Source organism: Marmota flaviventris, chromosome 1 (assembly GCF_047511675.1).
Source record: "Marmota flaviventris isolate mMarFla1 chromosome 1, mMarFla1.hap1, whole genome shotgun sequence".
Classification (NCBI taxonomy): domain Eukaryota; kingdom Metazoa; phylum Chordata; class Mammalia; order Rodentia; family Sciuridae; genus Marmota; species Marmota flaviventris.
In genome coordinates this window covers 199,254,116-199,277,817 of record NC_092498.1, presented here as the reverse complement: position 1 = coordinate 199,277,817, position 23,702 = coordinate 199,254,116, and the positions used below count along the sequence as shown (strand labels likewise).

Here is a 23,702-nt window from a genome sequence, read left to right as displayed (position 1 = left end):
GACCAATGGAAATAGAAGACATAGAGACAAACCCATATAGTTGCTGTCATCAGATACTTGCCAAAAGTGCCAAAAATATGGTTGGAGAAAATATAGCCTTTTAAACAAATGGTTCTGGAAAAACTGGATTACCCATATGTAGAAGAATGAAACTAGCTTTCTATCTCTTACCCTGTCAAATCAAAATGGGTCAAAGACCTAGAAATTAGACCAGAAACTTTGCAACCAAAAACACTCCAACATATTGGCATCAACACTCCAACATACTGGTATAGGTATCAACTTCCTTATCAAGAGCACTAAAGCTCAAGAAATAAGGAAGACTTAATAAGTGGGATAACATCAAATTAAAAAGATTCTGCACAGCAAAGTAAATGACTGAGAATGAAGGGAAGCCTACAAAATGGAGAAAAAAATCTTTGCCAGCTACTCCTCTGACAGGGAATTCATATCCAGAATGCATAAAAAGCTCAAAAAACTTAGCACCAAAATCAAATAAGCTAATTACTAAATGGGAAAAATAACTAAACATGCACTTCTCAAAAGAAATATGAATGGCCAACAAATATATGAAAAAAATGTTCAGCATTCCTGGTAATCAGGAAAATTAAAATTAAAACTACATCGAGATTTTCTCACTTAGGTTAGAATGACAATTAGTAGTATAAATAATAATAAATGCTGGTGAGGATATGGAAGGAAAAGATATGCTGATACCTTATTGGGACTGCAAATTAGTACAGTTGCTCTGGAAAGCAGTATGGAGATTCCTCAAAAGACTAGGAATATATAACTGCCATACGACCCAGGTATCCCACTCCTTAATATTTGTCCAAAAGATCTAAAATCGGCTTATTCCAGGGATGCAGCCCCATTTGTGTTTATAGCAGCACAGTTCTCAGTAGCCAAGCCATGGGACCGGCCCACATGCCTGTCAATAGATGAATAGATTTAAAAAATGTGGTATATATACACAATGGAGTTTTAGTCATAAAGAAGAATGAAATGATGACATTTGTTAGTAAATGAATGGAACTGGGGAACATCATGATAAGTGAAATAGCCAGACTCAGAAAATCAAGGGTCAAAAGTTTTCTCTCATGCGAGGAAGCTAAAGCAAAAGAAGAGAAAATTAAGAGGGAGAGGTGCATATACCATGAAAAAGGAGGGAAAATCATGGAGTAGAGGGAGGAGATTGAGGGGGAGAAAACGGATGGGAAAAGGGAGAAAATGCAGAATGAAATTAATAAAATTATGCTGTGTACACATATGAACACAACACAGTGAATTCTACCTTTATGTCTACAAAGCATCATTTTGAAAAACAGTAGATAAGCCAGTATGGAACTGCACACCTGTAATCCTGGCTGTTTGGGAGGATGAGGCAGGAGGATGTGAGTTCAAAGCCAGCTATAGAGATTTAGTGAGGCACTAAGCAACTGTCTCTAAATAAAATAGTAAATAGGGCTGGGGATGTGGCCCAGTGGTTAAGTGCCCCTGAGTTCAATCCCTGATACCAAAAAAAAAAAAAAAAAAAAAAAAGAAAGAAAGTAAGGAGGATATCAGTAGGGTAGAAGAGAGGGGACTATGGGGAGGAAGGGGGGAAGGGAAAGACGAACACTAGAGACTAAAATGGAGCAAATTATATTCTATGCATGTATGATTGTCTGAATGAACCTCACTGTTACAATGAGTTAATAAAAAGTTTAAAAATATTTTACATGTTAAAAAATTAGGTAGTTCTATTGGGCATTGTCTATATTAAGGAATGCTATGCATTGACTGGTAACAGTTTCTTTTTATTTCTTTGGGTTCACAAGTACATCATCTATAGATAATGATAATTTTAACTTTTTTTGGTATTTTAGTTTATTTCATTTCCTTATTGCTTTGGCAAAATTAAACCTCCATGATTTTGAGAGAAAATTTGGAGAATAAGCTTTATTTTCTGTTCCTGACATTAATGGATTTTCGTCTTGTGTTACCCTTGAGAGATAACCTACAAATAGATATGGCCAGATGATAAGTGAGAGTATAATTCAGATCTGCAAACTCCATAGTGATTGGCCCAGGAAGCCAAACCACCACCTCTGTAGCAATTCCCCAAGGTAGTCACATGACTTGGTCAATGACTTCAACTTACTTTATAACTTTTTCCCCAGCTATCAGCTTGGGACCAACCCTAGAAAGCCAAATATGCTCCCATGTTTGGAAAATTAATAAAAAGATGCTGTGCTTCTAGTTAGGCTACCTACCTCTAGCCTCCCCATGCCTATAGTTTCCATTCATAAGGTCAAAAGGCTTCCTGTCTTTTCTCTTAAAGCTGTTCTATTCCTACCTGCCTCAAGTTTCTGCCAAACCCAAGTGATGATACCAAGTCTCCTACTCTAGCAACCTCTGAACAGCCTCTGCTTGTTCTCCTTTGGGTGACCTTTATTCATTTCTGCACATCTCCTAATTATAATGGGATTTCTTATGAATAATCAACAAGTTCCTAGAAGAAGCCCTCCTTTGGTCATGTTGTCAAGTCAATAACTTGGCACATGTTACTTAAGCACATACTATACTATGAGTCTTAATGCAAAGTTTAAGTGATACAGAAGTAACCCAAATTGATATGTTTCCTGCTCCTGTAGAATTAATGGTTGAGGAGGAAAGTGGATATTCACCAGATGAGTGAACATATACTTGATTAGGGGTGAACAGGAGGAAACTGAGAAGGAGTGGTCAGTGAGGAGACCAGTAGAGTAGTGTGTCCAGTAAGCTAAGGAAATGCAAGTTTTCCAGAAGGTTGAATATGCTAAGAGCACATAGGAATCAGGTACAAGGAGATAAGGAATAAGGGCTGTATTATTCTTGTTTGCTTTTAACCACATTTTCCTAATTCTTTTCCCCTGTGTTTTTATTTCAGCCAACTTCATCTTTTACATTCATGTTTAAGTGAGCATTTAGAAGTCTCCTTATAACTTGAATTGATTTTCAGTGTAACTTCAAATTCTTTGGAAACTTGATATGTAAAAGCTGCATTTCAGATTCTTTGTAACTAATATTTATTTTCTCCACCAAACAACTGAAAATGAAATGTGCTCCCTGTTGATTGTTGTCATTTTCTTGACAACACTGGTGTTGAATATCTAATGTGGTTCTGCATCTCCTGCAACATCAGCCAGCATGGGCTTGCTGTGACTGGCACCTGTTAATTAACTATTGCAGAAAGATGCCACTGAAGTAGAATATTGTCATGGGACGATACACCTGCTGTGTACAAATGTGAAAATAAGTTTTGCAAAGTATGATTTCTATGAAGCAGATTTGTTTTTAAGGTAGAATGCCTGGTGCCATAGTGATTCTGTATCCCTTCTTTTTATTTACTTTTGTTTTTTTTAAAAGTCCTGTGTTTCTCTAATGATGGGAGAGATTTGGCTTTTCAAGTGAAGCCCTCTCCTTTATCTTTCATATCTTTTTCTGTCATGGATTTTATTTTTAAATACACATCTGATTTTTTTTTTTTTTACATTCACACTTCAGACTTACTAGATAATCTTAATTTCTTCCTTTTCTATTTCTAGTCCTTTTAGTTACAGAAAAGCAATCTCACATGGTGGGCACTAACACACACCATGGAGCCACATGGCTGTGGCAAACTACCTTTCTGAGCCTGAATTTCATCCTTTGAAATGGTGTTATTGAAGGATGTGGGTTAAGTCACTGAGAATAATAGCTGGCACCTGGTAAGGATCATAGAGGTATTTGCTGTTATTAAAGTTTCTCTGTACTGCCTTATTGCAGTGTCTGTGTTTAGGTTTTGATTACTGATTTACAAATGGTAGTCACGGTTTCTTCTGTGACTTTATTGAAAATATATAGAAATAGTTTTTAATATAGAGTTGTAACAGGCTTAAAGATAAATATAATTCAGTTGTCACATTGTTTTTTACAATAATAAAATCAGAAATCACATGAAGCTTTTTTTTTTTCAAATGAGGAATGCTATAGTTAGTATTTTGAAAATCCCACAAAGGCCGACATGTTAAAAGTTTGGTGCCCAGCCTGTGCTGTGTTGGTGGTGGTGGAACCGTTAGAAGGTGGGACCTAGTAGAGGGAAGTTGGATCATTGGGGCTATGCCCTTGAAGGTAATTGGGACTCCTGCTCCTTCCTCTCTCTCTCTCTCTCTCTTTGCTTTCTGGATGCCATGAGATGAACAGGCCTTCTCTGTCTCCTCCTCATGATGTACTGTGCTATCACAGGCCCAAAGGCAATAGGACCAAGTAACCACAGACTGAAATTCTGAAACCACAAGCCAAAATAAACCTTTTTTCCTTATAAGTTGATAGCTCAGATGTTTTGTCACAGTAATGCAAAACTGACTAACACAAGGAGATTGAAACTCAGTAGCACAGGTTGTTGTAGTGCAGGATCGGGGTCTGCATCTCTAGGCTCCCAGTCCAATATGATTTTTTTTTTAACTATAATTTGAAAAATGCTGTTTTCTTCCTGTTTTGTCCAACCAAAATTTAGCCTATTTGTAAAAATTCCTAATAAAACAATATATTGAATATGGAATGTCTCCAGTATTATCAAACTGCTTCTCTAAATTCTCAGTTTATCAGTTGATGCCAAATCAGAAGTACATCTTTTTTACTAGGAACAGTAGCTAAGGACTGCTTGGTAAAGATGGCAGACCAAGCCAAGGCAACTGCTTTTGTTTCCTCCATAGTTCCCTGTTGCCATAGTAACAAGGCCATAAATTTAGTGGCTAACAACACAAAAGTTCTCTTATGGAGTCAGAAGATTAAAGTCCAGGTGTCGGCAGGATTTCATTGCTTCTGGAAGCTTTTTGTTTCCTTGCTTTGAAAAATCAAGTTGAAAAATTTCCAGGGACACCTGCATTCCTTGACTATTGTCCCTTTCTTGCAATACTCAAATTTCTCATCTCTGTCACCACTCCTACTGCTGCTCATTCTGATCTCCTGCATCCCTCTTATGAGGACCCTTGTGATTCGTTATGAACACTTAGATAATCCAGAATAATCTCCCCATCTTGAGATTTATGATCATGTTTTCAAAATCCCCTTTGTCATATAAGATCCTATTCAAAGGTTCCAGAAGTTAATGTGTGGATACATCTTCAGTGGAATGATTGGTGGGGGTGGGGGGTGGACATTTTTCAGTCTTCGTGCTGTCAAAGTACCATTTCAATGAGTTTTATGAATTATTAACTCCAGGGAGGATAAAAAGTAAAAGCATAAATAATCATAATTTCCTACATTATTTATTTGGGAATAGTGTTCATATAATCATATCAATATAATTACTAAATATTCATCTGATCAAAAGTAAGAGATAAGCATAGTGAGGAGGTAGGATTGGGAACTGTGCACTTGTGAGATAGGAATGGAGAAAGAGAGCAGCATTTTCCTATTCCATAATAGGAAGTCAACGGAATATGCCTGAAACTAAAAAGAATATTGATAGAGCATTGCTAATATATTAGAAGAAAATAAGATCGAGTAAAAAATGTGAACGATGTTGCCTCTGGAGAAGAGGAAAGAGATCAGGGACTGCTCTACAACTTTGGACTCCTATAAAAATGATAAATAAATAACAGATTGAAAGAAAAGGAAGGAGGGAGAAAAAATAATGTATGGAGTCAAATTAAAACTATTAAACTGGAGACTGTTAATCTCCTTCATTAAAAGAAGATTTAAAACAACAAAAAACTTTCCAGTTCATTGTATTGTTTAAGACTCATACATGCATATATCAGAAACTTAAACTGGCCAAGTTTAAAAAAAAAAAAAAAGTTTTAGTGCAGGCAAAAGCCTTTCTTGAGCCTAGATTGGCTGGGGCTGGGCCTGGGCCTGGGCCTGGAGCTGACACTTGAAGCCCCTCTCCCCCAAGTCTCCCTTCTCTGGCCATCCCTTCCTTTTTCATTCTTGGTACAGCCCAGCTCCTGGAAACTATCCTTGGGATGAGGCATCATCACTTCCATTTGTGGTTTTCCAATGTGAGATGGTGTTTCTCAGAGCAGTGCCCTCTTTTCCTTCTTTATACTGTGTCTGGAACTCCAGGGAAGGAATTGGTGGAATGTTTCCTGCACAATAACCACACGGTGGCTGATCTTCAGTTTTTCCTTCTAGGGATTGTTAATGATATTATGGAATTTTATTTTTAAAATAAGACACTGCAGTCCTTTGAAACAATGAGTTAGCCATGCATATATGTGTATGTGTATATAGCAAGATGCCTTTGATATATTATTCAGTGAGGAAAGTAAGTTGTAAAATATATTCTGTGCATGATGCATAGTCTGTGTATTTACATATATTTCATATGCTTAGAAAGAAACTGTAGCAAACTGGTGAATTTGAGGAAAAGATGTCAGCAAACTGTTCATTGTCTATATCATACTTTTACACATAAGTGCATACATTTGCATTGTTTGAATTTTTGAGTATGATAAGAACAAATGAAAATGGGAATTTACCTATAATGAGTATATATTGCTTTTATAATAAGAAACAACAGGAGAAATCTTTACCAATTTGCATTGCCTACAGGATAAAATCTAGGGCCTTCTATCCTGAAAGAGTCTCAACAGTCTGAATACCAATTCACTCTACTCTTCTGCCCTAGCCTCTTAGCTGTCCTTCACAGGTCTTCTACTTGAGCCTTCCTACAAGTTGTCTGAATAAAGCATATTCAAATTCCAAATAGAAATCCTTCTCACTGTGTATTGAACAAACCCAGGGTATCTTTCCTCTTCCCTTTGGTAGTCCAAATCCAGATGTCCGGAAGTCCTTTCTTCCCCACAGGTACTTTCCCTGCCCTCCTTTTGATCTTCATTTCCTCCGACAAGTGGCACCAACCTAGTACCTTATTTGAGGTGTTGATGTCTTTAGGCCCTGAAGGGACAGAACCATTATTAAGTGTTGTAGTTTTTCCATTGTCCAGTATTGTAAAATGAGCATTATCTGCTCAGCATATTGAGAATTAAGCAGTGAATGAAAACAGTTGCAGGGTTTTTCCTAGATGTTTACCTGCCATCTCAGAGATAAATGACAGAGGAGGTTCCAGAGGATGTGCAAGAGCTGAATTGAAGTCAAAATTAAATTAGACAAAGCTTGCAGGCTTTCAGGGCAGAACCCAAGCAGTATTGCTGCTAAGGGATCCTCCCCACCAGAGGATTTCTTTTCCTGCCTCTGCACCCCTCTCATTTTTTTTTAAAGAGAGAGAGAGAGAGAGAATTTTTTTAATATTTATTTTTTAGTTTTTGGCAGGCACAACATCTTTATTTGTATGTGGTGCCGAGGATCAAACCCAGGCTGCATGCATTCCAGGCGAGCATGCTACCACTTGAGCCACATCCCCAGCCCCTGCACCCCTCTCATTCTAGTGCTTTCCTGAGTACTAGAATATATGATCAATCATTTATTACTCATCCATTCCTTGGCAGAAGTGGAAAAACAAGTTTGTATACCTTTGAGTTAATAGAATTTATCTTTTTAATTGATCATGAACAACATTATGTTTTAAATTTTAGATGTGAAATTAGTGTCCACTTCTAGTCAGCACAGTTGTACACACACATAATCCCAGAGATTCAGGAGGCTGAGACGGGAGGAGTGCATGTTTGAAGCCAGCCTGGGAAATTTAGAAAGACCCTATCTCAAAATCAAACATAAAAAAGGAGCTAAGGATAAAACTCAGTGGTAAAGGAACTCTGGGTTCAGTTCCCAGTACCTTTCCCAATGAAATTAATAATCCACTTCTCACAAAATTGTTTCTATATTCTCACAAAATTGTTCCAGGTATATTTAAGGCAGTCCTAAGCCACTTTAGCTGAGTAATCAAAATGAGTCTGTCTTCAGTGCAAAAAATACCTTGTGTGTTAACAAACTTCTCATTTTGGGATTTTATAATTGAGTTCATTCTCTAAAACTTTTTATTCTCAAGTATGCAACTCAGGCCTCTTTCTGGCCACAGAGATTTCATGTCGTTAAAATTGAGGGACTCTGCTTAAACCAGAAAAGGGCATTGCAGTCTCTTAGGATAGGTACCCAGAATTCATTATATACTTGGAATAATTCAATATAATATATTGGGCTCATCATATGATTCCAGGGATAGTTGTGCTATCCGAAGGGAGCTGGGCCAGTTTGTTTTCTAAAATACTCTCATGTACAAAGTTTTGTTAGGAAAGTGATTTAAATAAAAGTTCTGAATACAGAGGTCCTTTGGGTTGGAAGAAAATAATTAAAACGTTAGCCTCAGGCTGTAGTCAAGGAGCCCATGATCCATGAGATTCTTTCATATTACATGTCCAGTGAGTTGCTTTACTTGTGAACTAGCTAGTCACACTCATGGAGCTAAACTTGTTTGATATCCCGCCCATGACTGGGGAGAGGCAAACTCCCAGCCCTGGTGCTTGGCTGGTGGGGGGGGGGGGCGGGCGAGGCCTTTAGATGAAGAAGCCAAAACTCCATGCTACAGAAACTGCAAAGTGGGAAGGGAAAATATGTGAAAGGCATCAAAGCCAGGGACGTTGGCCTGGCAACAAGCACAGTGTGATACCTGTGGCCTCTTACGAAATGCCTCAGCCAACTGTGAGAGCATGTTGGACATATGCTTAACAGAGCTGGAATAGCGGACACAATTATCTACTGTGAAATGGCTTGGAAATTATTAATCCTCAGGGATATTTGGATGTATTTTCATTTGGGTCATTTCTGCTCATGGGCCTTTGACCAGGAGAGGTTGAGTGCATTTGGATGCTGCACGACTCAGAACCCCACAGCTCACCCCTGCTTCCACTTAAATCCTATTAGTGTGACCAAGAGGGGCATTGGCACTTTCACCCTCCAAGTTTTTCTCTGCTTTTAAAAGCAGACTTTTAACTCAGCTGATTTAATGTAAGTTCTGGTTTTGGTGGTTAAGCATTGGTCAATGTGGATAAGAATGACTTACTTACATTGAATTTTACAGATGCTTTTATATTCCTTTTCCAGATGTTCTGCTTAGGTTGACTTTAATGATCCCTAGAAGAAATGACCACATGTTTGCATAATGTAAATGTAAAATTATCCAAAAGAAAGATTCTATTTTGGGTGGTTACATTCAGATTTAAAGTATAGTGTTCAAATCATTGACGTTACAAACGTGAAGTACTTTCAAAAGCTTAGTTCAAAGTATACTCTTAAATTAGCTCTCTACTCCAACACATTTTGAAAAAAGTAATAATATAAAAAGGACACAGTGACCGGAGCTGGGAACAACTCATGCACATTAATATTCCTGGAACATTAAACACTTGAAAATAACTTATGGGGATGATTCCTTTAGGGATTTGCTTGTAATTAATACAAAATAATTCTTGATTTTTTTGATGAGTTAGTTATAATTAATGCAAAATCATTCATGGGTTCTTTGACTTAATGAATTTCTTTAGAAATGTTGGGATGAAGTATTAAGAAGTAGTTATGATGGCACTTGACCAGGGGACTTGGAGTACTAGAATGCTGTCACATATGCCTTTATACCATGTCTGAGGGGGATGACAAGTAAGCAAGGCACAGAATCCTATTTTATTATGCTGGTCTATGCAGAGTGTTACTTTTAGCTACTGGAGACAAAAGTTGGTCTTCTGGTCTGGAGACAATTTTGGCTGAAGCTTACCCTGTTTATTTGCCTCAGTGTTTAAGCTTCAGTCTTGGATCTTTACAATATCATGCAATAAAGGGTACCTCTTACCTCAAGTAGGTATGCATTATTTAGAACCAGCAGAAAGAGGCAAGAGGAATATAAAAAGGGGCTGTGCCTTTACCAGGGTCTGAAGCAGAGCTGACCTAAACCATGAATAGTTACTGCACCCCACCTCTGACTGAATCTAATCAAGAGAGGAGAGAGAGAAAAGGGGGATTAAAAGAAAAATAAAAAAAGACTGTCTTGGTCATTCCCAGGGAGGCAGACCTGGCTATGCCCTGACATCTCTAGCCTTCTTAATGGAAGACCAAGGTGAAGGATTTGTACATCCATCTCTGCTGCCATTTTGATTCCTTGAACAGTTTTCACTCTGCAGAGTGCAGCCTGCTTAATATCCTTCAGCTTCACAGCATCTCTTTGGAGGGTGGAGTATCTTTCTCTTGATCTGTGGAAAAGAATAAAAAGTAGTATGGGGACTGTTACTGTCCCCTACCCCACACCTTCAGATTAAAGGTTGCTACTTTGATTGGCAAAGCTTCATGTTTAGATTTATTCCTTCACTTGTGTAAAATACATCATGTATTAGCCTGTTCACCAACTTTGTCAATGTTAGCAATCTAATCCTTAAATCCTGTGAGGCTTGGCAAGGGAACCTTCTTTAATTCTTTAGGAACTGTGGATCACTGGTGTTGTTGGCCTTATGCAAAAGTAGGTTCAAATTCTCATGCTTTCCTTCCAAGAATCTGTATTTTCTAACTTCTTTTATAGGCAAGTTCTGGAAAAAGAGCAAATATGTAAAAATCTAGATGGTATATGGAAAATTGCATCAAAGAAGTTCTGGCAACTTAAAGTCCAACTTCAGTTCATAATATCTAACAAGTTTTATCAGTGACAGTCTTCTGTGACCTGAAAGTTTCCAGATCAGTGAACTTTTCTCAGGCTTTGAATTCTCTTATGTAGACATTCTTCTTCTTTTTTTCTTTAATTAAGAAAACTAATTGTAAATGGATATCATGGTTATTTATATGTATGGGTACAAAGTGATGTTAAGACTTATGGATACAGTGAAATCATTGAATAAGTTACTTAATATACAACTTCTAATACTTTTTTGGTAATGAGATTATTTAAAATGTACTTAATGACCTTGAAATGTACAATAAATTATTTCCTTAATTCACCATTGTGTTCTATAAAGATGAAAAAGCTTTATTTCTCCTGAGTAATTAAGATTTTGTGCTTTTGGGCCAGCATCTCCCCATCTCCCAGGCTCTTGTATCCACACCACTCTTATTCTTTGCTTCTTTGAGTTCAGTTATTGTAGATTACACATTTGACTTTCTGTGCTGACTTATTTCACTTACCCATAGTACTTTCCAATTTTGTGTTGCAAATCAAGAAATTTGTTATTTTTCTAGTATTACAGTGTATACATACATCACATTTCTTTATTCATTCTACACACACACACACATTCTTATTCATCTGCTGGTGGTTACTTGAGTTGATTCTATAACTTGACTATTGTGAATAGTGGTACATCAAACATGGCAGTGCAGACATCTCTGATATATTAATTTTAGATGTTTTGGGCAAATACCAGGAAATAGAATCTCTAGATTATGTGGTAATTCTATTTTTAATTCTTTGAGAAATCTCCATACAGTTTTCCATAATGGCTGCGCTAATTAACATTCCTACCAGTATACTAGTACAAGGGTTTTCTTTCTCCATATTCTCGCTAACACTGATCTCTTTTTTGATCATAGCCATTCCGGCATATATAAGGGTCTGTTTTTCTTCCTCTTATTGAATCTCTGTTATACATTTAGGCCTCTTGATGGTCTCCCATAATTCTCATTTGCTTTATTCTTTCTCTTGTTGTCTTTTTTGCTTCTCTGATTTGATCATTTCAAATGTTCTGTTTTCAAGTTCACTGATTCTTCGTCTTGATCTAGGGTTTTACTGAATCTTTGTATTGGATTTTTTCTAGCCTCATTTTGTGTCTTATTTTCCAAAGTTCATGTAGTTGTTTAAAAGAAAACTGTAAACAGTCATGCATTTCTTTATTTTGGGGATACATTCTAAAAAGTGCATCATTAGGCAAATTTTGTGCAAACATCACAGAATATATTTATACAAACCTAGGTAGTACCACACAGGCAGACAGCATAGTATAGCCTATTGATCCCAGGTTGTACTTAATATTGTAGACACTTGCAACACAATGATGTATGTGTAACTAAACCCGTTAAACATAAAAAATACAGTAAAATGTATAAAACATAATACATGGCATACCTGTCTAGGGCACTTACCATGAATGGCGCTTATAGAACTGGAAATTGCTTTGGGTGGCTCTAGAAATAGTAAGTAATGTAAAAGCCTTGGCATTATTGTGCATGACCATAGGATTTACAAGCATTGTACACTTAGGCTATACTATATCCATTCAAAGCTTTTTTTCTTTCTTCAAATATAAATTAGCCTCAGATTATAGTATCTTTTTATTTTATAAGCTTTGTAATTTTTAATTTTATGGCTCTTATATTAACATTTAGCTTAAAATGCACATTGAACAGTTATACAAAAAATGTTTTTATATACTTATTATATAGTATTTTCTAGTTAAAAACTAAGACACAAATACATTAGACTAGGCTTATATAGGCCCAGGATCTTCAGTATTATTGTCCCCCACCTCCATATCTTTTCCCACTGAAGGTCTCCAGGGGCACCAACACAAATGGAGCTGTAATCTCCTAAGGTACCAATGCCTTCTGGGATTCCTAGTGAAGAACATGCCTGAGGCTGTTTTACAGTTAACTTTTTTCTATAAATAAAAGGAGCCCATTAAAATAATAATAAAGAACATACTATAGCAAATATATAAATCAGTAACATAGACATTTATTTTCTTTATCAAGTATCATGTACTTCACATAATTGTGAGTGGCTATACTTTTGTACTCCCATTAGTGCTTTAGGTTTGTTTAAATCAGTGTCACCAAAAATCCATGAGTTATGCATTGTGCTGAGATATTACTATGGCTGTTATATCACTAAGCAACAGAATTTTTCAATTCCATTTTAATCTTATGGAATCACTGTCATATTTATAGTGTATAATGAACATATTATGTGGTATATTACTGTATTCTTTTTAAAAAATATTTATAGTTGTAGATGAACACAATACCCTTGTTTTAGTTTTTTATATGCAGTGCTAGGCAAGCACTCTACCCCCAGCCCATGACTGTATTCTGGTTGCTCATTGAATATTAGAGAATCATTTTAAGTCATTGTGTTGTTTTATATACCTCCTTTAGGGTCTATTGTTTGAGTTCTGTTGGATTCTTTTGGAGGCATCGTGGTTTCCTGCTTCTTTGTAATCCTGTTTCTTGCATTGGTGTCCACACATTTGAGGAGATAGCTACCTCTTCTTTTACAGGTGTTCTTTGGCAGGGATCTTCACTTTTTAGTTTAGCTGTGACTCTGGATGGACTAAATGATAATGACTCTATGCAGTCATTGTATGCTTCCAGTTTCTCTAGTGTGTGGCCCACTGCCTTTGCTCTGAGTTTGAATGGTTCAGGTGGCTGGTCTCTGCTATCTGACTGAGCTCTGTAGTCAGGCTACAGCTGCCTCTGATTGAACTTGGCCTCAAAGCATATTCTCTAGCTAGATGGTTTGAGTTCATTAGTTGGAAAGGGTTGCAGGAGGTGCCCTGAGGTTGGGTGGACTCACTGATTGGGATGGATGGGGCCAATTGCTATCTTCAGTGGATATGCATATTTGAGGTTTGCCTCCCTGCCTAGGCAGGGCTTGAAGGTGGGCTTTGAGGCTGGGTTGAACACTTTTAAACTTTTTGATATGGCAAGTCTAACCCCTGCTCTTTGCCAAAAATTGCTGCTATAGTTTTCTCCCTCCTTATGTGGAGCCCTAGGTTAAGGTTCAATGATGGTCCTGCAGGCTTGATATTCAAAGATTCAAGCCAGGTAGAAATCACCACTTCTAGTACTGACCAGTGGAGTTTTTCAGATGGGCTCAACTGTCAGCATATACTTCTGACTGGGCACTATGCTGGCAGGTACATAGAACTACCACCAAGATCTGCATGCTAATTACTGTGAAGTCTACCTCCTTTCTTTGTTTCCACTCTACTCCTGGTGGTCTAACCATGATATTTATCCCTGTGTTTCCCATTAGGTGGGATAGGTGGGGGCTTCCTGGGAAGCATCTCAAAGAGGTAGAGGAGCTGGATTCCACCTCTGGTTGTCTCTGAGAGAATCTTCTTTGTTGGACTCTGTGTCCACTTGGAGAGGGAGCAGGGTGATGCACAGTGAGACCATTTCCCTTACCCTTTTCATGCAGTTTTTATTCAGTTCTGTGGACCATAAGGTGTCTCAGGCAGATTGCTTGTCCCCCCACACACACACTAAGGTGTTCTCTTGGGATAGTTGCTGTTTTGACTTTCTATGGGGTAGTGAACTTGGGCCTTCTATTTTTCTATTTTACTGATCTTCAGTTAGAATTCTTGACATCTCCTTTTCTTTTTTAAAATCTGATCATTCCTTGATATTCATGGCCTGACACAATCCTGATTCCTGCTCTAGCACCTGTGCCTTCATTTCCTGTTTCCCTGACCATTTCTGGGATTTACTCAGTCCTCAGTCTTTGCCTCTCAAACTTGCCTGTCTCTTCTGAACTTTTTTGTTCTCTCCAGTCATCTCCTACCTCCCCTTTCCCACTATGAACTGCTACTTAGACTTTAAGGCTTACTTTCCAACTGCCTTGGCACATCAACACTTTGGATGCCCTTCTGTTATCTCAAACTCAGCATATTTTAAAAGCTAACTTAGTTCCTAAAAAATTTACTTCTCCATTTCTTCCAGTAAGCATATGTACTACCAGACACAGCAAGGGCTCAGTTAATGTTCCTATTGTCCCAGGGCAGACCACACACACCTCTTCATTTATCTTCTCAAACATTGCTCTTGTATATCACAATCTGTTTTTTTTTTAACTCTGCATTTAAAAATAATATGTAATAAGTATAATTTATATGCAGTGAAAAATGCTAATCTTACTTATAAAATTCATTTAATTTTAAAAAGGCATACACACTTGTAACCAGCACCCCATCAAATACAGAACATTCCTGTCACCATAGAAAATCCTATTCTGTGCCTCTCCCAGAAGCAACTGCTGTTCTGATATAAATCAACAAAGATGGGTTTTCTTTGAAATTTTAAACAGATGTGTTCATATCACTCAATTTGTAGACTTTTTCTTTGTTTCTAGGGTCTGTCTCTCAGCATTGTTTTAGAGATTCGTCCATTATTGTTGTGGGAATCAGCAGTTCATTGCTTTTTATAGTATTCCATTGTATAAAAGAATCATTTTGAGACAGTTGAGTTTTGAACATAATGTATTTTGTATATTAAGAAATAATTTTATTAGGTGGTAATGACAGTACAGGTCAAACAGTTTTATCTGTTGAGCTATACTAAAGTATTTACAGAAGAAATAAGGTATCTGATTTGCTTTAAAATAGTTTTAATAACAAGTAGATAAAACAAGATTGACAAAATGTTGATAATTGTTGAAAAAAGGGTTCATTTTACTGAACTGTCTCTGACTTTTTTGTTTTTGTAATAAATAGTTGAGACGTGAAAAACATGTATTTTGACCCTAAGTGAGAGTTCTGGCTCTGAAGAAAACTAAAAATATGGCTGAGATTGGTCACCTAAAATCATATTGGTGGTTCTTTCTGGCATTATCACTATTGTGAAAAAGATTTTTGCCTCATACTTCTAATCTCATTTGAACACCTTCCCTGGGGAGCTGGTGACTTCAGTGTGCAAAATCAGAGCTGGGCACTTCTTGCCTTATTTTTTTCCCGTAGCAGGCTGGAAAGTCTTCCCTTCCCAGAAGGGATTTGATTGCATTCATCCTTTTAAGGAAGGATGTTCTGATATAAAACTGAATGAACATGGGGAGAACATTGTGGCCTGCCAGTGGTTTACTCTGATTCAAGCTGTATGTAGATGGCTGCTCATGGGTCACCTCTGCTTTCTGAAGAGCCACTTCCTTCTCTGCTACTCCAAGCTGGACACCACCAGTTTTCTGTATGATATGCTATAAATTCCTCAGGAACCCCAGAAGGGATACACCTTCTCTTGCAGTACATGCTTACCAAATACTTCATTTTAAAGTCTTTCTACTCCATCTGCATCTCAGGGATGACAAGTACTATTTCATAGCATGTACAAAAGTGATGCATAATAGCTGTATGGAGAATGCCTGGTCATGCCTGGTTTCTCTGCACTTTGTCATTGGTGATATGTGCTATAAGACTTTGTCATTTAATAAAGAGACTTTGACAATAATTCATTCTACTTTCTCTTCAAGTGTATTTATCTTCAACCTTAGGGCTCAGTTTTTTTTTTTTTTTTAAAGCATCTTGTTAATTGTGTCTTATACCTGTTTTTGCCACAAGGAGTACAGTTTTGATGACTTTGTAATTTTGGTGTGTCTTTGCCTTTAATGACAACTAGTTGCTTTTATAGTCTAAAAACTTAGGTATAGTTGACAAGAAAACTAGATTGGTTTGCTGGAAGCGACAATATACGCTGTCTGGAAGAGATGCCAAAGCTTGAATGGCTGTGGCTGGCAGGGTTTCCATTCATTTGACCTGGCGGCTGGGGGCAAATGGATTGTGGATCGAATGCCATCCAGCTTTCAATACATGTTGTATTTCTTTACCATTCTCTCCCATAATCTGCTTGTGTAAGACATTGTCTTTGGGAAAAAAAAATTTAAAGAACATTTTGATTTATGTTTCACTGGTGCCCAAGGTCTTATTCATATTTAGGTTTACGTCATTTTATTTTAATCACATTTATATCTCATTCATTTTTATAAATTCAAAGGCTAATGCTGAATAATAATAACAATAAAAATGCCAAGTTAAATGTAAATAATACTGTTACCAAAATGTGAAAATCTATTTGTTACGGCAGATAACATCAAACTAAAAGTTGATGAGAACCAGCTGTACTTTTAATAGGTTTGCAGAGTCAAAATGATAGGACATGGCAATTTCTAAATTTTAAATTTCTTAAAATCATTATTAATCTTACATTGTTGAAATTCATGAGAAAAAAATTGCTTTATTGCATTATCTTCTGGAAATAACCCACTTACTACCTATAGACCTCATGAGATGATGGGTCCCATCATGGTCCCTAATTTGTTAATTGAAGAATGCTGACCTCCAATGGGGAATCTGGGGACAGCATGTTTGTGAATAACACTTTTTCCTTCAGTGTCAGAATCCTCTGATTATTCTCTAAGTGTGTTTTGGGAACCCTTGCATCAGAATCACTTGCATCTTAAATAGCTTGCCCAGTGAATATGGTAAGTGTACTGCTTAGGATTGGAAGTTTATGCAACATAGAGTAAGAATGCCTCTCTGTCTGGTTCATGTGACACATTGTTTTATGATGAGTGTTTTTTCCTTTTTTATCCTCAGGACTTGTCAGTCATGTCTGTAATCTATTCACTGAAACTGCCACACTATGCTTGGATGTGGACAATAAAAACAACAATGAGATGGCAGCCACACTGCTCTTTTCCCTGCTTGATATTTTGCATGGCATACTGACGTATACATCCAGCGTTGTACGCCTGGCTTTGCAGGTAGAGAATCACTTTTCTTACATCTTGAGCAATCCTACTCCAAGTCACGCTTTCCTCTTTGTTGTTTCTGATGAGTCTTTATTATTTTTTTAAAAAATAACATTTTATTCAAGACTACTAAAAGCCAACTTGGGATGACCAATGTTGAGAGGATTTGATCACAAAATCCTAAGGGAAGGCTCTAAGAGAGGCATAGTAAGCAAAGACTTAGCATTAGTTGGGAAATTACTTCTGTCCAAGGAAAGCACTTCCCTGAGGTGCATCCTAGGGCAGGCCAAGTAGGGTGCAGACTTTCATGTCCAGACTTCATCAGCAGGAGGGGTTAGCTTTCTAGAAATAATGGATTGGAAGTTTTTGCACGCACACACATTTGATGTAATAAGATACATGTAAACATGTATGCATATCATATAAACTTTCTCATTTGCTTTCCCTTTTAACTGTTAACATGGAATTGTGAGATGATTTGAAGAATCAGAGGTATATTCATTGGCTATAGAAAAATTCAGTTGGGCCTGAAGTCTAACCTGTGCTTACTTAGTATCATGTTCTAAGGACAGAAGGAGATGTGGTCTTATTGAGTACTTTCGTGTGATATGTCTCCACATGCCTAATTCATTTAATGTTCTCTCCTAGCCAACTGACTCAGCTGATTTCTTAGATCAAGAGAAAGGCATATAGCCAATATGAATTCATTGTGGTGTTTAAAAGCCTGGTAAAATTACAAGAGATGTATATCAAATAGTAGCATCCTAGCTCAGATATATGCAGGAGCTAAAGTTGAACTGAACTGTTTTGATACCTTGCCAGGAGTCAGAGTAGCAGAGCCAAGAATGAATCCCTAGACCCTGGGTTATCACTATGATATATGGTATCTTTTATGCACTGTTAAGCCAGTCAAGTATTTGGCTTGTCGAGTATGATTTAATAAATAATTCCACAATCCTTGGAACAAATCTGGTAGTTACTAAGTGTTCAACCCAAATTATAAAGCCAGTAAGTTAACATGGCCTTCGTATTATCTTGTTATTTTTATTTGCTCATCTATAATCATTTTAAATTAACAGTAAAGCATTTTAAGTACTTTGGGAATCTTGAGTTACTGTATTTTTTTCTAGGTTTTCCTTTTTTCTACAGAGTCTGTCTTCAGAGAATATAAACTACAGTGGTAGTTTTATGGAATTCTTCAAGAGATAAATACCTTGGTGATATCAGTCTATAAAAGACTATGTCTTGTAAATTGTAGGTTAATAAAAAGGATCAGAAGTTAAAAAACCCAGATAATAGAAATTCTCCTTTATCACAAATGATGAGATATATATTTAGGGGTATTTAAAAGAAAATTCCTTAATACAAATGTTTTCTAATTATCTTTTTTTCCATTGGCTACTGTGCCAATAGATCACTGGTTTTAATTTTTTTCATAATCTTTAACACTGTCTTTTAATGCTATCATCTTTCTGAATCCTTCCTTATAATATCTGTCACATATTGCTTTGGCCTTGACCTCTGGCTTTGATCTCCATGATACCTGGCATCAGTCTGAAAGAGGTAGAGTCCTTGAGACTGAGTTAGGGGAAAGAAATGGAGTGCTCATCAAAGGCATAGCCACCTGAAACACGGAGCTGTAAGTACTTTGCAAAACCATCAGTCACCTTTTCCATTTACAAAATACACTGCACTAGGGATTCTTCTGCACTCAAAATCTCTATCTACTTTATACAGAAACTTCTTTAAAGTAGAATTGAAGAGTGGCAGTGTGTAAATTATAACAGTGGTTAGATTTATGAAGTACTTTTCTTTTCCAAGAAAGAGAGTGGTTTGATCCATGAGTAGTGAGTGTAGGCAAGTGTCAGAATCTCCATCTAGAGTAAAATCACTGCCCCCAAGTTTCCCTGAGATTCAGCATTGGCTCAATTTTAACCCTCTGAGTGTTATGTGTGACATATAGAGAGGTAGACAATAATGTGCTTGAGATTCACTGGTGTGGTGAAGTGTTGGGCCTTGCAAACTGGAATATCTTCCATTCAAGTGCCAAGCACACCTGTGTGGGCCTGAACAAGTCACTTTACCTCTTTGAGTACCGCTTTTCTCATCTGTAAAGCAGATATGATAACTACTCTGCAGAGTTGTGGTGAAACTCAGTATGTATGTAAGTGTCTTACATATACTTGGCTCAGGAAGTTAGCCAGTAATTGGTTGCTGTATCATAAACAGCAACAAGAAGAAAGGTACTCAATTTCTTGTCTATAATGAGCTTACTGTGGACCATGACTTCCTCATTTCTGTGTCCTGCTGTGTGAGAGGGCCCTTAATTCATTTTTGCTGATTAACTCCTAGCAGGCTTGTGAGTTATTAGTTTGGTGATTTATTTTGTACTTAGGAACCTAGCATAGGGCTAGGCACCTATAATTTAAGTAGAGGTCAAGAGAGAAGGGTGTTAGCTGTCAGGGAGCTTACGGTTTAGTAGGGAAGATGGTCAATACACAAATAATAAGCCAATTTTCATTTTATTTTATTGTGAAAAATGCAACAATTGAAAGGTACAGGGTGCTGCAGAATGACTAATGGGAGATAGGCCAAACTCAGTTTTGAGGCTGGGGATGGCCTTTCTAAGGAAGGCAAATATTTAGTAATATAACCCAGGTTACCAAACTTTCCATTCCTAGGTTTTTTTCTGTCATTTCTGAAGTGGGTGTAGGAAAGCTTTTTACATTATTCTTTAGTTGTCTGTTCAACTGTTGATAATTTGCAAGTGTATTGTAGTGAGTGTAGGCAAGTGTCAGAACCTCTATTAGAAGACTGAGATAGGGTCACTGCATTTTAGTCTCACATGCACATAAAGCTTATCTATGATTGGGGAGGCTGTAGTTTCTATTTTTAGAATCTCTTGGAATTATCCAGTTTGACTCTTCTGTGGTCTTCCCCTTGTAGCTCTTCCCCATGAATTTTCCTGGCCCAGTTGTTGAGTGCAGGTGAAATTTTTCTGCCGTAGCCCATGGTCCTGATCATATCCTTTCCTTTGAAAACTTCAGTGACACCTCATTATCTATGACATATATTTACGACTCTCTGGGGAGGCACTCAGGGTCTTGTTTGGTTCAGCCACATGATGTCTCATCTGCCAGGCTTCTATGCTGCCCATACCCAAACCAAGCATTCCCATCACCATCTTCTAGGTGGATCCTGATTCTTGTTACTCCCTTGCCTTTCCTCGTGAAATCCCCAACATCCAAAATTCCATACTCCATGTAGAATTTATTCCACCATCCAAATGATGAAGTCATCTGTCACATTATGCCACCCAAACTTTGTTTTTATTTCTATTGTAGAAGTTTTGTACCGTCTTTTGTGAAGTTGTTTGGAAACTGGTTATCTTTTAAATTTAATTGTGAATTCCTAGAGAGTAAAGACTGAGTCTTGGTCATCTGTGCATCAAGAGCATGCACATGAGAGCATCTGGGGAGCACAATGAGTGTGGAATTGGACTGATCTGGTCCACACCATGGACAGTTGTGCTGTAGCATGTGCTTAAACCTACCAGCAACTGCATGGGTAGCAAACTGTCTCATTCTGTACAGATGGCCTCCCTTTGTGTTTATCAGTAGACCTCTTGGAGCACTTGCTTCTGTGCACTAGGTTCATGTAGCAATGGTAGATATCACAAAACTGTATTAGTCCCACACATTTTTATGCCAAGAAGTTGGCTATATTCTATCTCATATTATATCCTGTTATATTGCTATTTAATAGTAAACATTTAATAGTAAATATTGACATCCCCAGGTTTTATATCTTAAAACTGTTAGATTTGTTATTTCTACCCAGAGTTCTCAGGGAGATCCATACATATGTACAGCACCTTAATTATTGTGACCATCCCTTATCCCATAGTCCATAACTGAACTCAGGATTTGTCTTCCAAACCCATTCCCCTGCCAGCAAGTCATGCCACCCTCACCCTGCTGTGCAAACAAAAACCTGGGCGTGCATCTTAAAATTTTAATTTTTCATATTCCACATATAATCTGTCACCAAATAATATAGATTTTACCTTAAATATCTAACATCCAATTACTCCTCTCAAACCTTAACCTAGACCACTATCTTCTCTCGCCTGGACTGTACCAGTTAGGTAGGTCAAGAATATCTGACGGCTAGTCATGGGAAAAGTTACTGTATAGCAATGACAAGTGACAGTAAGTTCTAGAAAGGGGTTTGGAGAGCAAAGAGGCTGACAGTGTAGAGACAGGAACCCTGTGCAAGATGCACCCAAAGAGCCACAGATCTGGTTGTCAGAAGGCTCACTAGAGGAAGCGTGATTCTGAGAAGTGAAGACGTATTGGGAAGAGAGCAAACCTGGGCCTCTGCATTTGTTTGTTGGAACCTATGTTTTCTGTTCCACATAGCCCTTGCTGCACAGAGATTCCATTGTGTGCTGACACTTTTGTGAAGAGACTTGAATTTCTAAATGCATTCCTGTCATGCAATTCTCTGTGCTACAAAGCTGCAACATGCTGTCTCTGGAACCCATGACAATTGCTGGGCAGAGTCTAGATGTTTCTTGGCTCTAGTAATAAACAACTGTGCAGCTCTTGGAGGATCCAGAGCACTACCAAACATCCTGGTGGAAAAGTTCCCCGTTGTGGGCTTGCTCCTTTGCTCCATCTGCTTGCTTATGAGGTTTGGAAAGGAAGCAGGGACACCATGCCCCTTGCTGTTGCCTAGGTCCTGATTTGCAACACAGCCTTAGCCTTACCAAGAGGGAATCAATTTACTTTAAAGGAAGACATGTTAAATGTTTAGTCTGATAAGGCCAATATTCCATGTCAGACAATGCTTAAGAAGGCACAGGACCAACGGCCAAGATTCAAGAAGGTTCAGGCCTCTAGGACAGTGCAACACATTTATTTTCTGGGAGGAAGCTCTGCCTTTCCAATAGTGAGGTAGGTAAGAGGGAAGCTCCAAGCTTCCGAATTAATGATCACTATTGTTCCCCATAGCTGTATATCACTAAAAGACAAGTATCTCATTTTAAATCAAGTCATTTTGAACCAAAAAAAAAAAAAAAAAAAAAAAAGGCAGGCATCTGAAATTCTGTTCACAGGTCTGAAGTGCAGAAGCAAACTTGGCATTCATGAGAAAGATCTTGGAGTCCAGGTTAATGATCCAAGGCTGGGCAGCCTGCTCCTTGAGTTCAGGCAAAAGTCATCTAAAAGTGGTTTGTTTTTTTCTGAATAAAAGTAAAATCAGAGAGAAAAAGTATGAATGAAATATATACATCCTATGGCAAACACAATAAATATCAATGTTACTTTTCAATATAAAACAATTCATCTCTATTATAGAAATGTCCTTTGGAATATGACAGTTCTATAAAACTCCTGGGAGATGATGCACTTTAAGAAATGAGTGAATGGTTTTTACTTTTTCTCAGGTAGTTTAAGCTTATATGTCATAAGAAATGTAGATCAGTATATGAAGCCTATTCATTCAGTGGTAAATATTCTAGAAGGTGTTCTCTCTGTAGGTGTATGCATGCATGCAATGAAAACATAGAAAAATTAATTTTATATATATACATATATATATCGCATAAAAATTCTCAGAAGATTAGTATACATGAGTTGGAATCAAATAGCTATGTCACCCATTATCTGTGGGACTTTAGACAAATGACATAGTTTCTCTAAACTTCAGTCTTCTCACCTAAGAAATGGGGCTAAAGCATGTCATCTCAGGAAGTAGGAAAGATAAAGTGCTTATCCTCTTCAGCATGTAGAGTGTCACCGTCCTTCCTCCAGCAGCAGTTCTTGTTATTTCTTTATCTGTGGGCTCACTGGTCTGCTTCTGTATCCTGAACTGGTGGCAGTGGCAGCATGTGCACTGTTTGTCATGTTATATCTCTTCTGGAGCCTCTATGTCCTGTGTCAGGGACCCAGGCAGAATGCTTCTCCAGACCCTTACGTCTGCTAATCCGAGTGGATCTGTCTCCTATAGCTAAGCTGACTAATCACCAAGACCCATTTTTATTTATCTTCCCACTCTTCTAGGCCCAGAAGTCTGGTTTAGGAGGGGACACTCAGGCTGCCGAAGACCTGCTAGTGCTCTGCAAACCACTGACAGACCTCATTAGCCTGCTTATTCCACTGGTAAGAGCTCACCTGTTTATGTGTCTTTCAGAATATTGCTGAGGTTGAAGTAATTTTATTTGAATTTCATGAACTTTTGAGTTTCTATGCTATTTTAATCCCCTTCAAAACTGGAACCAAAAGAACTTTGAAAGGTTTTTTTT

The 23,702-nt window shown here is 37.6% G+C and overlaps 1 protein-coding gene across 1 annotated transcript in view; it reads left to right on the top strand.

The window, feature by feature from the left end:
• Nucleotides 1–23,702, top strand: part of Ulk4 (unc-51 like kinase 4) — a 516,944-nt gene that overhangs the window by 347,994 nt on the left and 145,248 nt on the right. Inside the window, exons 34-35 of the mRNA XM_071600065.1 lie at nt 17,241–17,407; nt 23,461–23,559. Of these exons, the coding sequence (XP_071456166.1) occupies nt 17,241–17,407; nt 23,461–23,559 (266 nt within the window). The remainder of the gene's footprint in view (nt 1–17,240; nt 17,408–23,460; nt 23,560–23,702) is intronic.